General features: G+C 55.8%; 1 protein-coding gene across 1 annotated transcript; it reads right to left on the bottom strand.

Annotated features, from left to right (window-relative positions):
- Nucleotides 1–575: 575 nt before the first annotated feature.
- Nucleotides 576–13,920, bottom strand: ALDOA (aldolase, fructose-bisphosphate A). The gene is made up of 8 exons (XM_061444198.1): nt 13,790–13,920; nt 11,486–11,697; nt 9,412–9,466; nt 8,219–8,379; nt 7,043–7,126; nt 6,038–6,212; nt 2,664–2,863; nt 576–720 (listed from the first exon to the last, which is right to left on the bottom strand). Exons 1-8 carry the CDS (start codon nt 13,899–13,901, stop codon nt 625–627), a joined length of 1,095 nt encoding a protein of 364 aa, XP_061300182.1. The 5' UTR covers nt 13,902–13,920; the 3' UTR covers nt 576–624.
- Nucleotides 13,921–16,726: the final 2,806 nt, after the last annotated feature.

Genomic DNA, 16,726 nt, shown 5'->3' with positions numbered 1-16,726 from the left:
CTCCCTATGGGTCCCAATGCCCCCCTATGGGTACCAATGTCCCTTTATGGGTCCCATTCCCTCCTATAAGTCCCATTATCCGCTATGGGTCCCACTGCTCCCCTATGGGTCCCATTGCCCCCCATGGGTCCCATTCACTCCCTATGGGTCCCATTGCCCCCCTATGGGTCCCGTTGTCCTCTATGGGTCCCATTGCCCCCCTATGGGTCCCATTGTCCTCTACGGGTCCCATTGTCCTCTACGGGTCCCATTGTCCTCTATGGGTCCCAATGCCCCCCTATGGGTCCCATTGTCCTCTATGGGTCCCAATGCCCCCCTATGGGTCCCATTGTCCTCTATGGGTCCCATTGTCCTCTATGGGTCCCATTGTCCTCTATGGGTCCCAATGCCCCCCTATGGGTCCCATTGCCCTCTATGGGTCCCATCACCCCCCCCATGGCCCCCATTGCCCCCTATGGCTCCCGCTCCATCCGCATCCACTTTATTCTCACGCCTTATTGGCTCCAGGGGCTGGAGGGGGGCGGGGCTTAAGGGGGGGGGGGGAAGGGGGCGGGGTTACGGTGGGGAGTGGGGGCGTGGCTACGCGCAGGCGGGGGGCGTGTCCGTGCGTGATGACGTCATCGCTCAGTAGGCGTGGTTGGAGATGAAGAGGGACTCGCTGGCGGCGGCGCCCGCGGTGCCCGAGGGGGTGTAGAGGCCGCGGCAGGCCTGGGAGTTAGCCTGGAATGACATGGGATAACATGGGATAACATGGGATAACATACATGGGATAACATGGGATAACATGGGATAACATGGGATAACATACATGGGATAACATGGGATAACATGGGATGTAACATGGGATAACATGGGATAACATACATGGGATAACATGGGATAACATGGGATAACATACATGGGATAACATGGGATAACATGGGATAACATACATGGGATAACATACATGGGATAACATACATGGGATAACATGGGATAACATACATGGGATAACATACATGGGATAACATACATGGGATAACATACATGGGATAACATACATGGGATAACATACATGGGATAACATACATGGGATAACATACATGGGATAACATGGGATGTAACACGGGATGTAACACGGGATGTAACACGGGATATTACATGGGATAACATACATGGGATAACATACATGGGATAACATGGGAGGTAACATGGGAGGTAACATGGGATGCAACATGGGATGCAACATGGGATGCAACATGGGATGCAACATGGGATGCAACATGGGATGCAACATGGGATGCAACATGGGATGCAACATGGGATGCAACATGAGATATAACATGAGGTATAACACGGGATATAACATGGGATGTAACATGGGGTATAACATGGGATAACAGGATAATATGGAATAACACAGAATAACATGGGAATAACACAGGATAAGAGGAAATAACATGGGGATAAACATGGAATAGCACAGAATAACATGGGAATAACACAGGATAAGAGAAAATAACATGGGGATAAACATGGAATAACACAGAATAAGAGGGAATAACATGGAATATCAGAGAATAACATGGGAATAACACAGAATAACAGGGAATAACACAGGGATAACAGGGAATAACATGGAAATAACACAGAATAAGAGGGAATAACATGGGAATAACAGAATAACATGGACTAACATGGAATAGCACAGAATAACATGGGAATAACACAGAATAACAGGGAATAAAATGGGGATAACACGGAATAACATGGGAATAACACGGAATAACATGGGAATAACACAGAATAACAGAATAACTGGGAATAACATGGAATAACACGGAATACCATGGGAATAACGCAGAATAACAGGGAATACCACGGGAATAACACAGAATAAGAGGGAATAACATGGGGATAACACCAAATAACAGGGATTAACATGGGAATAACACAGAATAACAGGGAATAACACCAAATAACAGGGAATAACATGGGAATAAAACAGAATAACAGGGAATAACATGGGAATAACACAGAATAAAAGGGAATAACACAGAATAACAGGGAATAACAAGGGAATAACACAGAATAACAGGGAATAACATGAGGATAACATGGAATGTCACAGAATAACATGGGGATAACACAGAATAACAGGGAATAACATGGGAATAACAGGGAATAACACAGAATAAGAGAGAATAACATGGGGATAACATGGAATATCACAGAATAACATGGGAATAAGACAGAATAACAGGGAATAACATGGGGATAACACCGAATAACACGGGAATAACACGGAACAACAGGGAATAACACGGGAATAACACAGAATAACATGGAAATAACACCGAATAACACGGGAATAACACAGAATAACATGGAAATAACACCGAGTAACACAGGAATAACACAGAATAACATGGAAATAACACCGAGTAACACAGGAATAACACAGAATAACATGGAAATAACACCGAATAACACGGGAATAACACAGAATAACATGGAAATAACACCGAATAACACGGGAATAACACAGAATAACATGGAAATAACACCGAATAACACGGGAATAACACAGAATAACATGGAAATAACACGGAATAACACGGACCAACACACGCTAACACGTGAATACCCCACGTTAACCCCCCGCCCCACACCGTGGCACGTACCAGGGCCCTCTTGACGTACTCCTCCTGGGCCGCCTTGGTGTTGTCCTTCTTGCCCGCCCAGGCCTTGAGGGCCGAGGCCTGCAGGGCCCGGCCATAGGAGAAGGTGAGGGCCCAAGGCCGGGCCAGCGCGCAGCGGTTGATGGCGTTCAGGTTGAGGGAGGCCTCCTCCTCGCTCTGGCCCCCCGACAGGAACGTGATCCCTAGGGATATAGGGAGATATAGGGAGATATAGGGAGATATGGGGAGATATGGGGAGATATGGGGAGATATGGGGTTATGGGGCTATAGGGATGTTGATGGCGTTCAGGTTGAGGGAGGCCTCCTCCTCGCTCTGGCCCCCCGACAGGAACGTGATCCCTAGGGATATGGGGAGATATAGGGAGATATGGGGAAATATAGGGAGATATGGGGAGATATGGGGTTATGGGGGTATAGGGATATTGATGGCGGTCAGGTTGAGGGAGGCCTCCTCCTCGCTCTGGCCCCCCGACAGGAACGTGATCCCTAGGGATATGGGGAGATATAGGGAGATATGGGGATATATAGGGAGATATGGGGATATATAGGGAGATATGGGGTTATGGGGGTATAGGGATGTTGATGGCGTTCAGGTTGAGGGAGGCCTCCTCCTCGCTCTGGCCCCCCGACAGGAACATGATCCCTAGGGATATGGGGAGATATAGGGAGATATAGGGAGATATGGGGATATATAGGGAGATATAGGGAGATATGGGGTTATGGGGCTATAGGGATATTGATGGCGGTCAGGTTGAGGGAGGCCTCCTCCTCGCTCTGGCCCCCCGACAGGAACGTGATCCCTAGGGATATGGGGAGATATAGGGAGATATGGGGAGATATAGGGAGATATGGGGAGATATGGGGTTATGGGGGTATAGGGATATTGATGGCGGTCAGGTTGAGGGAGGCCTCCTCCTCGCTCTGGCCCCCCGACAGGAACGTGATCCCTAGGGATATGGGGAGATATAGGGAGATATAGGGAGATATGGGGAAATATGGGGAGATATAGGGAGATATGGGGAGATATGGGGAGATATGGGGAGATATGGGGTTATGGGGGTATAGGGATGTTGATGGCGTTCAGGTTGAGGGAGGCCTCCTCCTCGCTCTGGCCCCCCGACAGGAACGTGATCCCTAGGGATATGGGGAGATATAGGGAGATATGGGGAAATATAGGGAGATATGGGGAGATATGGGGTTATGGGGGTATAGGGATATTGATGGCGGTCAGGTTGAGGGAGGCCTCCTCCTCGCTCTGGCCCCCCGACAGGAACGTGATCCCTAGGGATATGGGGAGATATAGGGAGATATGGGGATATATAGGGAGATATGGGGATATATAGGGAGATATGGGGAGATAGGGGGAGATATGGGGTTATGGGGGTATAGGGATGGTGACGGCGTTCAGGTTGAGGGAGGCCTCCTCCTCGCTCTGGCCCCCCGACAGGAACGTGATCCCTAGGGATATGGGGAGATAGGGGGAGATATAGGGAGATATAGGGAGATATGGGGATATATAGGGAGATATAGGGAGATATGGGGTTATGGGGCTATAGGGATGTTGATGGCGTTCAGGTTGAGGGAGGCCTCCTCCTCGCTCTGGCCCCCCGACAGGAACGTGATCCCTAGGGATATGGGGAGATATAGGGAGATATAGGGAGATATGGGGAGATATGGGGAGATATGGGGTTATGGGGGTATAGGGATGTTGATGGCGTTCAGGTTGAGGGAGGCCTCCTCCTCGCTCTGGCCCCCCGACAGGAACGTGATCCCTAGGGATATAGGGCTATAGAGAGGGGAACAGACATATAGGGCTATGGATATGGGGCTAGGGATACAGGAATGGGGACGAGGATATAGGGATATAGATATAGGGATAGGGAGAGACAAGGAGACAGGGATATACATATAGGGATACAAATATAGGGATGGGGACATGGATATAGGGACATGGGGATGGGGACACGGATATAGGGACATGGGGATGGGGACACGGATATAGGGACATGGGGATGGGGACACGGATATAGGGACATGGGGATGGGGACACGGATATAGGGACATGGGGACATGGATATAGGGACATGGGGATGGGGACACGGATATAGGAACATGGGGACGGAGACATGGGGACAGGGACATGGGGACATGGATATAGGGACACGGGGATGGGGACATGGGGACACGGATATAGGAACATGGGGACGGGGACATGGGGACATGTATATAGGGACACGGGGATGGGGACATGGATATAGGGACATGGATATAGGGACATGGGGATGGGGACATGGGGATGGGGACATGGGGATATAGGGACACGGGGAGGGGGACATGGATATAGGGACACAGATATAGGGACACGGATATAGGGCCATGGGGACGGGGCCATGGGGATACGGGGCCATGGGGACATGGATATAGGGCCATGGGGACAGGGCCATGGGGATACAGGGCCATGGGGACACGGATATAGGGCCATGGATATAGGGCCATGGGGATGGGGCCATGGGGACATGGATATAGGGCCATGGGGATGGGGCCATGGGGACACGCATATAGGGCCATGGATATAGGAACACGGGGACGGGGCCATGGATATAGGGCCATGGGGACACGGATATAGGGCCATGGATATAGGGCCATGGGGACACGGATAGAGGGCCATGGATATAGGGCCACGGGGACGGGGCCATGGGGACATGGATATAGGGCCATGAATATAGGGCCATGGGGACATGGATATAGGGCCATGGGGACACGGATATAGGGCCATGGATATAGGGCCATGGGGGCGGGGCCATGGGGACATGGATATAGGGCCATGGGGACACGGATATAGGGCCATGGGGACGGGGCCATGGGGATGGGGCCATGGGGACACGGATATAGGGCCATGGGGACATGGATATAGGGCCATGGGGACACGGATATAGGGCCATGGGGACACGGATATAGGGCCATGGGGACACGGATATAGGGCCATGGGGACATGGATATAGGGCCACGGGGACATGGATATAGGGCCACGGGGACGGGGCCATGGGGATGGGGCCATGGGGACACGGATATAGGGCCATGGGGACGGGGCCATGGGGACACGGATATAGGGCCATGGGGACACGGATATAGGGCCATGGGGACACGGATATAGGGCCATGGGGACAGGGCCATGGGGATACAGGGCATGGGGATGGGGCCATGGGGACACGGATATAGGGCCATGGGGACATGCATATAGGGCCATGGATATAGGGCCATGGGGATGGGGCCATGGGGACACGGATATAGGGCCATGGGGACAGGGCCATGGGGATACGGGGCCGTGGGGCTGTTGCGCCGTGTGGGGCACGGACCGGGCACGGCGGGGGGCACGGTGCGGCGCAGCGCGGTGACGGTGGCCATGGCGATCTCGTCGGGGCTGTACTTGGTGGGGCAGGCGTGGCCGGGGGTCACCATGTTGGGTTTGAGCAGGGTCCCCTCCAGGTACACGTGGTGGTCGCTCAGGGCCTTGTACACTGCTGCCAGCACCTATGGGGGGGCAGAGATATGGGGCGGGGGGGGGGTTATGGGGTTATGGGGTGAGGGAACCTCCCCCAATGGGGACACAGGGTTAGGGAACCCCCCCAATGGGACACAATGAAGGGACATGGGGTGAGGGACCCCCCCCCAGTGGGGACAAAGGGTTAGGGACCCCCCCAAATGGGACTCAATGGGGACACAGGGTTAGGGACCCCCCCAATGGGACTCAATGGGGACACAGGGACCCCCCCCAAAGGGATACAATGGGGATGGATAGGGGACAGGGTTAGGGACCCCCCACAATGGGACACAATGAGGGGACATGGGGTGAGGGACCCCCCCCCAATGGGGACACAGGGTTAGGGACCCCCCCAATGGGACACAATGAGGGGACATGGGGTGAGGGACCCCCCCCCAGTGGGGACACAGGGTTAGGGACCCCCCCAATGGGACACAATGGGGGCACAGGGACCCCCCCCCCAAAAGGGACACAATGGGGGCACAGGGACCCCCCAGAGGGACACAATGGGAACACAGGGACCCCCTCAATGGGGACACAGGGACCCCCCCAAATGGGACTCAATGGGGACACAGGGACCCCCCCAAATGGGACACAATGGGGACACAGGGACCCCCCCCCCAAAAGGGACACAATGGGGGCACAGGGACCCCCCAAAGGGACTCAATGGGGACACAGGGAACCCCTCAATGGGGACACAGGGACCCCCCCAAAAGGGACACAATGGGGACACAGGGACCCCCCAAAGGGACTCAATGGGGACACAGGGACCCCCCCCAAAGGGACTCAATGGGGTGCCCCCATAGGGGCCGGCCCCCACCTTCTCAGTGACGTATTGGCAGTGCTTGAGGTCGTGGTTCCCATCGGGCAGGATCTCGGGCTCCACGATGGGGACGATGCCGTTCTATGGGGAGCAGGATGTGACCCCACATCCCCATGGCCCCATGGCCACCTCCATGTGGTCCATGGCCCCATGGGTCCTGCACCCCTTCCATGGCCCCATGGCAACCTCCATGTGGTCCATGGCCCCATGGGTCCTGCACCCCTTCCATGGCCCCATGGCCACCTCCATGTGGTCCATGGCCCCATGGGTCCTGCACCCCTTCCATGGCCCCATGGCAACCTCCATGTGGTCCATGGCCCCATGGGTCCTGCACCCCTTCCATGGCCCCATGGCCACTTCCATATCCCCATCCCCATGAGCCCCCCATCCCTTTAATGACCCCATAGGCCACCTCCATGCTCTCATCCCCATGGATCCCACATCCCTGCCATGTCCCCATGGCAACCTTCATGCTCTGGTCCCCATGACCACCCCCCACCCTTTCCATGTCCCCACATCCCCCTCCATGCCCCCATCCCCATGGATCCTGCACCCCTTGGGTGTCCCCATGTCCCTCTCCATGCCCCCATCCCCATGGATCCTGCATCCCTTCCACGTCCCCATGCCCCCATCCCCATAGATCCTGCACCCCTTCGACACCCCCATCCCCATGGATCGCCCCATCCCTCAGACACCCCCATCCCCATAGATCCTGCATCCCTTCCATGTCCCCATGCCCCCATCCCCATAGATCCTGCACCCCTTCCATGCCCCCATCCCCATAGATCCTGCATCCCTTCCATATCCCCATAGATCCTGCATCCCTTCAACGCCCCCATCCCCATAGATCCTGCATCCCTTCCATGTCCCCATAGATCCTGCATCCCTTCCATGTCCCCATGCCCCCATCCCCATAGATCCTGCACCCCTTCGTCATCCCCATCCCCATAGATCCTGTATCCCTTCCATGTCCCCATAGATCCTGCATCCCTTCCATGTCCCCATGCCCCCATCCCTATGGGTCCCTCATCCCTTCCATGTCCCCATGCCCCCATCCCCATAGATCCTGCACCCCTCACACACCCCCCATCCCCATAGATCCTGCACCCCTCACCCCCCCCCATCCTCCTCCCACCCCATAACCGCTATGGGTCGGAGCAGGAGGGCCGTTACCTGCTGGCAGATGCTGGCGTAGCGTGCCAGGACGTTGGCGTTCTCCATGATGGCCAAGGGGGTCGGGGTGCCCTCGGAGATCTTGAGCACGCAGCGCCACTTGGCGAAGTCAGCGCCGTCCTTCTTGTACTGGGCACAGCGCTCCATGAGCCCATCCAGGCCTGGGGTAAGGGGGGGGCATGGGGAACAGGGATGGGGGGATCAGTGGGGCTGGGGGGGGTAGCAGGGATGGGGGTATCAATGGGGCTGGGTGGGGGAGCAGGGATGGGGGTATGGGGAACAGGGATGGGGGTATCAGTGGGGCTGGGGGGGGGAGCAGGGATGGGGGTATGGGGAACAGGGATGGGGGTATCAGTGGGGCTGGGAGGGAGCAGGGATGGGGGTATGGGGAACAGGGATGGGGGTATCAGTGGGGCTGGGGGGGGTAGCAGGGATGGGGGTATCAGTGGGGCTTGGGGGGGATGAGGGTTGGGGGTATCAGTGGGGCTGGGTGGGGAACAGGGATGGGGGTATCAGTGGGGCTGGGTGGGGAACAGGGATGGGGGTATCAGTGGGGCTGGGTGGGGGCAGCAGGGATGGGGGTATAGGGGGGCATCAGGGATGGGGGTATCAGTGGGGCTGGGGGGGGTAGCAGGGATGGGGGTATCAGTGGGGCTTGGGGGGATGAGAGTTGGGGGTATCAGTGGGGCTGGGGGGGGTAGCAGGGATGGGGGTATCAGTGGGGCTTGGGGGGGATGAGGGTTGGGGGTATCAGTGGGGCTGGGTGGGGAGCAGGGATGGGGGCATCAGGGATGGGGGTATCAGTGGGGCTTGGGGGGGATGAGGGTTGGGGGTATCAGTGGGGCTGGGGGGGAGCAGGGATGGGGGCATGTGGGTATCAGGGATGGGGGTATCAGTGGGGCTTGGGGGGGGATGTGGGAATCAATGGGGCTTGGGGGGGTTAGCAGGGATGGGGGTATCAGTGGGGTTTGGGGGTGACCCATGGAATAGGGGCACCCATGGGGTTTGGGGGTGACCCAAGCGATGGGGGCACCAATGGGATTTGGGGGTGACCCATGGGGCTTGGGGGTGACCCATGGGGTTTGGGGTTGCCCCATGGGGTTTGGGGGCGCCCCATGGAGTTTGGGGGCGCCCCACGGGGTTTGGGGGCGCCCCACGGATTTGGGGGTGCCCTCCATGGGGCTGTGGCTCACCTTGGGTCGTGGTCTCGCCGTTGGTGCCAGCCAGGGGCACGACGCCCTTGTCCACCTATGGCATGGGGCCACCACGGCAATGGGGCAGCCGGCCTTGGCCCCATAGGGTGCCCCCCCCCAAGTGCCCCACACTATGGGGTCACCCCCTCTAAGGGCCCCCCCCCCCATGCTGATGTTAATGCAGGTTAGGGGGCACCCATTGCCCCCAGCACCCCAATACCCCCCCATTGATGGGCCCAATGCACCCCATGGAGCACCCCAATACCCCCCCATTGATGGGCTCAATGCACCCCATGGAGCACCCCAATACCCCCCATTGATGGGCCCAATGCACCCCATGGAGCACCCCAATACCCCCCCATTGATGGGCCCAATGCACCCCATGGAGCACCCCAATACCCCATTGATGGGCCCAATGCACCCCACAGAGCCCCCAATTCCCCCAGCACCCCAATACCCCCCCACTGATGCTCTCAATGCACCCCACAGACCCTCCCTTCTCCCCAGCACCCCAATGCCCCCCCATTGATAGGGTTGCTGCACCCCATGGAGCCCCCCTTGCCCCCAAAACCCCAATACCCCCCCACTGATGCTCTCAATGCACCCCACACACCCCCCAGCACCCCAATATCCCCTCACTGATGCCTTCAACGCCCCCAGCACCCCAATACCCCCCCACTGATGGGGTTGCTGCACCCCATGGAGCACCCCAATACCCCCCTATGTTGCTGCACCCTATGGAGCCCCCAATGCCCCCAGCACCCCAATACCCCCCCACTGATGCTCTCAATGCACCCCACACATCCCCCAACACCCCAATATCCCCTCACTGATGCCTTCAACGCTCCCAGCACCCCAATACCCCCCCATTGATGGTCTCAATGCACCCCACAGAGCCCCCAATTCCCCCAACACCCCAATACCCCCCCACTGATGCTCTCAATGCACCCCACACACCCCCCAACACCCCAATACCCCCCCACTGATGTTCTCAATGCACCCCACACACCCCCCAACACCCCAATATCCCCTCATTAATGCCTTCAACGCCCCCAGCACCCCAATACCCCCCCATTGATTGGGTTGCTGCACCCCATGGAGCACCCCAATACCCCCCCACTGATGCTCTCAATGCACCCCACACAGCCCCCAATGCCCCCAACACCCCAATACCCCCCCATTGATGCTGTCAATGCACCCCACAGACCCTCCCTTGTCCCCAGCACCCCAATACCCCCCCATTGATTGGGTTGCTGCACCCCATGGAGCACCCCAATACCCCCCCACTGATGCTCTCAATGTACCCCACACATCCCCCAGCACCCCAATACCCCCCCACTGATGCTCCCAATGCACCCCACACACCCCCCAGCACCCCAATACCCCCCCACTGATGTTCTCAATGCACCCCACACACCCCCCAGCACCCCAATATCTCCTCATTAATGCCTTCAACGCCCCCAGCACCCCAATACCCCCCCATTGATTGTGTTGCTGCACCCCATGGAGCACCCCAATACCCCCCCACTGATGCTCTCAATGCACCCCACACAGCCCCCAATGCCCCCAACACCCCAATACCCCCCCATTGATGCTGTCAATGCACCCCACAGACCCTCCCTTGTCCCCAGCACCCCAATACCCCCCCATTGATTGGGTTGCTGCACCCTATGGAGCACCCCAATACCCCCCCACTGATGCTCTCAATGCACCCCACACATCCCCCAACACCCCAATACCCCCCCACTGATGCTCTCAATGCACCCCACACATCCCCCAACACCCCAATACCCCCCCACTGATGCTCTCAATGCACCCCACACATCCCCCAATGCCCCCAGAACCCCAATACCCCCCCACTGATGCTCCCAATGCACCCCACACATCCCCCCAACACCCCAATACCCCCCCACTGATGCTCTCAATGCACCCCACACATCCCCCAACACCCCAATACCCCCCCACTGATGCTCTCAATGCACCCCACAGACCCTCCCTTGTCCCCAGCACCCCAATACCCCCCCATTGACGATCCCAATACCCCCCCTATTTCCACCCCCCCCAGCACCCCCACCTTGATGCCCACGAGGGCCCCCTTGGCCCGGATGACCTCGGGGAAGGGACGGCCGTCGTCTGCCTTCTGGTAGAGGGTCTCGTGGAAGAGGATGACGCCGCCGATGCAGGCGTCCACGCGGCTGTCGGCAGTGAACAGCAGCTGCCGGTACCAGCGCCGGTTCTCCTCCGTGTTCTCCGCGCCCACCGAGCTCAGGCGCTTGGCGATGCTGCCTGCGGGGGGGGGGAAACCAGTAAGGACCAGTAAGGACCAGTAAGAAGCAAGGCATCCCAATAGCGCCCAATGCAGCCCCAAGAGCTCCCAAACCAGTAAAGACCAGTAAGGAGCAGTAAGGACCAGAGCATCCCAATGCGTTCTCAGGGGCTTCCAAACCAGTAAGGACCAGTAAGGACCACTAAGGACCAGTAAGGAGCAGTAAGGACCAGTAAGAAGCAAGGCATCCCAATAGCGCCCAATGCAGCCCCAAGAGCTCCCAAACCAGTAGGAACCAGTAGGGACCAGTAAGGACCAGTAAGAAGCAAGGCATCCCAATAGCGCCCAATGCAGCCCCAAGAGCTCCCAAACCAGTAAGGACCAGTAAGGACCAGTAAGGACCAGTAAGAAGCAAGGCATCCCAATAGCGCCCAATGCAGCCCCAAGAGCTCCCAAACCAGTAAGGACCAGTAAGGAGCAGTAAGGACCAGAGCATCCCAATGTGTTCTGAGGGGCTTCCAAACCAGTAAGGACCAGTAAGGACCACTAAGGACCAGTAAGGACCAGTAAGGACCAGTAAGGACCAGAGCATCCCAATAGCGCCCAATGCAGCCCCAAGAGCTCCCAAACCAGTAGGAACCAGTAGGGACCAGTAAGGACCAGTAAGGAGCAAGGCATCCCAATAGCGCCCAATGCAGCCCCAAGAGCTCCCAAACCAGTAAGGACCAGTAAGGACCAGTAAGGACCAGTAAGAAGCAAGGCATCCCAATAGCGCCCAATGCAGCCCCAAGAGCTCCCAAACCAGTAAGGACCAGTAAGGACCAGTAAGGACCAGTAAGAAGCAAGGCATCCCAATAGTGCCCAATGCAGCCCCAAGGGCTCCCAAACCGGTAAAGACCAGTAGGGACCAGTAAGGACCAGTAAGGGCCAGAGCGTCCCAATGTGTTCTCAGGGGCTTCCAAACCAGTAGGAACCAGTAAGGACCAGTAAGGACCAGTAAGGACCAGTAAGGACCAGTAAGGACCAGTAAGAAGCAAGGCATCCCAATAGCGCCCAATGCAGCCCCAAGAGCTCCCAAACCAGTAAGGACCAGTAAGGACCAGTAAGGACCAGAGCATCCCAATGTGTTCTGAGGGGCTTCCAAACCAGTAAGGACCAGTAAGGACCACTAAGGACCAGTAAGGACCAGTAAGGATCAGAGCATCCCAATGCGTTCTCAGTGGCTTCCAAACCAGTAAGGACCAGTAAGGACCAGTAAGGACCAGTAAGAAGCAAGGCATCCCAATAGCACCCAATGCAGCCCCAAGAGCTCCCAAACCAGTAAGGACCAGTAAGGAGCAGAGCATCCCAATACATCCCCAGGGGCTTCCAAACCAAGAGGGACCAGTAAGGACCAGTAAGAGCCAGGGCGTCCCAATGCGCCCCTAGGGGCCTCCAAACCAGTAGGAACCCATAGGTCCCTCACCCCATAGACCCCCCTCACCCCACAAACACCCCTCCGCCCCATAGGTCCCTAACCCCATAGACCCCTCTCCGCCCCATAAGTCCCTCACCCCATAGACCCCTCACCCCACAGACCCCCCTCACCCCACAGACCCCTCACCCCATAGACCCCTCTCACCCCATAGACCCCTCTCCACCCCATAAGTCCCTCACCCCACAGACCCCTCACCCCACAGACCCCTCACCCCAGTGACCCCTCTCCGCCCCATAGGTCCCTCACCCCATAGACCCCTCTCCCCCCCATATCCTGCACCCCATAGACCCCCCTCTGCCCCATAGGTCCCTCACCCCCCAGACCCCTCTCCGCCCCATAGACCCCCCTCCCCCCATGTCCCTCACCCCATAGACCCCCCTCACCCCATAAGCCCCTCACCCCACAGACCCCTCACCCCACAGACCCCCCTCCCCCCATGTCCCTCACCCCATAGACCCCCCTCACCCCATAAGTCCCTCACCCCACAGACCCCTCACCCCACTGACCCCTCTCCGCCCCATAGGTCCCTCACCCCACAGACCCCTCTCCCCCCCATATCCCCCACCCCATAGACCCCCCTCCGCCCCATAGGTCCCTCACCCCACAGACCCCCTCTCCGCCCCACACCGCGTTACCTGTGGACTCATCGGCCGCCAGGATCCCTTTACCGGGGGCCACGATGCGCTGCGCGATCCCCGACAGCTCCTTCTTCTGCTCGGGGCTCAACGCCGACACGGGCGGCGCCATCTTGCCTCTGCGTCTGACGTCACCGCGCACGGACGTCACCGCCTCGCCCTCCCCAAAGGCGACCCCCACCCCCCATCAAGGGCGGCCCAAGGGCACCCCCCCGACCCCAAAATCGGCTCTTTTCGGCCCAAATCGGGGCTTGGAACCCCGAAATCTGACTTTTGCACACCAAAATCTGGCATTTTGACCCAAAATATGGCTTTTTCACACCAAAATCTGGCCTTTTGACCCAAAACATGGCTTTTTCACACCAAAATCTGGCCTTTTGACCCAAAACATGGCTTTTTCACACCAAAATAAGCCCTTTTGACCCAAAACATGGCTTTTTCACACCAAAATCTGGCCTTTTGACCCAAAACATGGCTTTTTCACACCAAAATAAGCCCTTTTGACCCAAAACATGGCTTTTTCGCACCAAAATCTGGCCTTTTGACCCAAAACATGGCTTTTTCACACCAAAATCTGGCCTTTTGACCCAAAACATGGCTTTTTCGCACCCAAATCTGGCCTTTTGACCCAAAACATGGCTTTTTCGCCCCAAAATTTGCCCTTTTCACCCCAAAATTTGCCCTTTACACCCCTTTTGACCGAAAACATGGCTTTTTCACACCAAAATTTGCCCTTTTGACCCCAAAATTTGACCTTTTCAACCCCAAAATTTGACCTTTTCAACCCCAAAATCTGACCTTTCCACCCCAAAATCTCACCTTTTCCACCCCAAAATCTGCCCTTTTCCACCCCAAATTTGCCCTTTTTCATCGCCAAATCTGCCCTTTTCACCCCAAAATCCACCCTTTGCACCCCAAATCAGTGCTTTCCACCCCAAAATCCGCCTTTTCCACCCCAAAATCAGTGCTTTTCACCCAAAATCACTGCTTTTCACCCCAAAATCCGCCTTTTCCACCCCAAAATCAGTGCTTTTCACCCAAAATCACTGCTTTTCACCCCAAAATCCGCCTTTTCCACCCCAAAATCAGTGCTTTTCACCCAAAATCACTGCTTTTCACCCCAAAATCTGCACTTCCCACACCCAAATCTGCTTTTTTCACCCCAAAATCCACCCTTTTCACCCCAAATCAGTGCTTTCCACCCCAAAATCCGCCTTTTCCACCCCAAAATCAGTGCTTTTCACCCAAAATCACTGCTTTTCACCCCAAAATCTGCCTTTTCCACCCCAAAATCAGTGCTTTTCACCCAAAATCAGTGCTTTCCACCCCAAAATCTGCACTTCCCACAACCAAATCTGCCTTTTTCACCCCAAAATCCACCCTTTTCACCCCAAATCAGTGCTTTCCACCCCAAAATCCGCCTTTTCCACCCCAAAATCCGTGCTTTTCACCCAAAATCACTGCTTTTCCCCCCAAAATCTGCCTTTTCCACCCCAAAATCAGTGCTTTTCACCCAAAATCAGTGCTTTCCCCCCCAAAATCTGCACTTCCCACACCCAAATCTGCCTTTTTCACCCCAAAATCCACCCTTTTCACCCCAAATCAGTGCTTTCCACCCCAAAATCCGCCTTTTCCACCCCAAAATCAGTGCTTTTCACCCAAAATCAGTGCTTTCCACCCCAAAATCTACCTTTTTCACCCCAAAACTTCTGCCATCCTCCAAACCCTGCCCTTTTTGCCCCTAAATCCGCCTTTTTCACCCCAAAATCTCCGCCCCCCCCCATCTGCCCCTTTTACCTCAGGATTTCCCCAAAATCGCCTCTTTTCACCCCAAACCCCAAGCCCACCCCCCAAAATCTGCCCTTTTCACCTCAGAATCTCCCTCCAGACCCCAAAATCCCCCTTTTTACCTCAGAATTTGCCCCAATTCTGCCCTTTTCAGCCTAAAGCCTGCTTCTTTCACCCCAAAATCTCATCCCACCCCCCCCAAAATCTGCCCTTTTTACCTCAGATTCTGCCCCAAAACCCCCAAATCTGCCCTTTTCACCCCAAAATCCCATCCCACCGCCCAAAATCTGCCCTTTTTACCTCAGATTCTGCCCCAAAACCCCCAAATCTGCCCTTTTCACCCCAAAATCCACCTTTTATACCCAATACCTGCACTTTTTACCTCAGAATCCACCCCAACACGCCAAAAACTGCCGTTTTCACCCAAAACCCACCTTTTTTACACAAAACCCCCACTTTTTACCTCAGAATCCACCCCAACACCCCAAAATCTGCCCTTTTTCACCCCAAAATCTAACTTTTTTACCCAAAACCTTCACTTTTTACCTCAAAAACTGCCCCTAAACCCCCAAATCTGCCCTTTTTACCCAAAACCTGCCTTTTTTACCTCAGAATCCACCCCAACACCCCAAAATCTGCCCTTTTCACCCCAAAATCCACCTTTGTACCCAAAACCCGCACTTTTTACCTCAGAATCCACCCCAAAACCCCAAAATCTGCCCTTTTCACCCCAAAATCTACCTTTTATCCCCAAAACCCGCACTTTTTACCTCAGAATCTGTCCCAAACCCCAAAATCTGCCCTTTTTACCCAAAACCTGCACTTTTTTACCTCAGAATCTACCCCAAACCCCAAAATCTGCCCTTTTTACCCAAAACCCGCACTTTTTCCCTCAGAATCTATCCCAAACCCCAAAATCTGCCCTTTTCACCCCAAAATCTACCTTTTATCCCCAAAACCCGCACTTTTTACCTCAGAATCTGTCCCAAACCCCAAAATCTGCCCTTTTTACCCAAAACCTGCACTTTTTTACCTCAGAATCTACCCCAACACCCCAAAATCTGCCCTTTTCACCCCAAAATCCACCTTTGTACCCAAAACCCGCACTTTTTACCTCAGAATCTACCCCCAACACCCCAAATTCTGCCC

This window comes from Pezoporus flaviventris, unplaced genomic scaffold (genome assembly GCF_033815535.1).
Source record: "Pezoporus flaviventris isolate CSIRO_AGI_PZ_B2104156 unplaced genomic scaffold, CSIRO_AGI_Pfla_v1 ptg000726l, whole genome shotgun sequence".
Classification (NCBI taxonomy): Eukaryota; Metazoa; Chordata; class Aves; order Psittaciformes; family Psittacidae; genus Pezoporus; species Pezoporus flaviventris.
The sequence above is the reverse complement of the archived record's forward strand: the minus strand, read 5'-3'. Positions and strand labels throughout refer to the sequence as shown.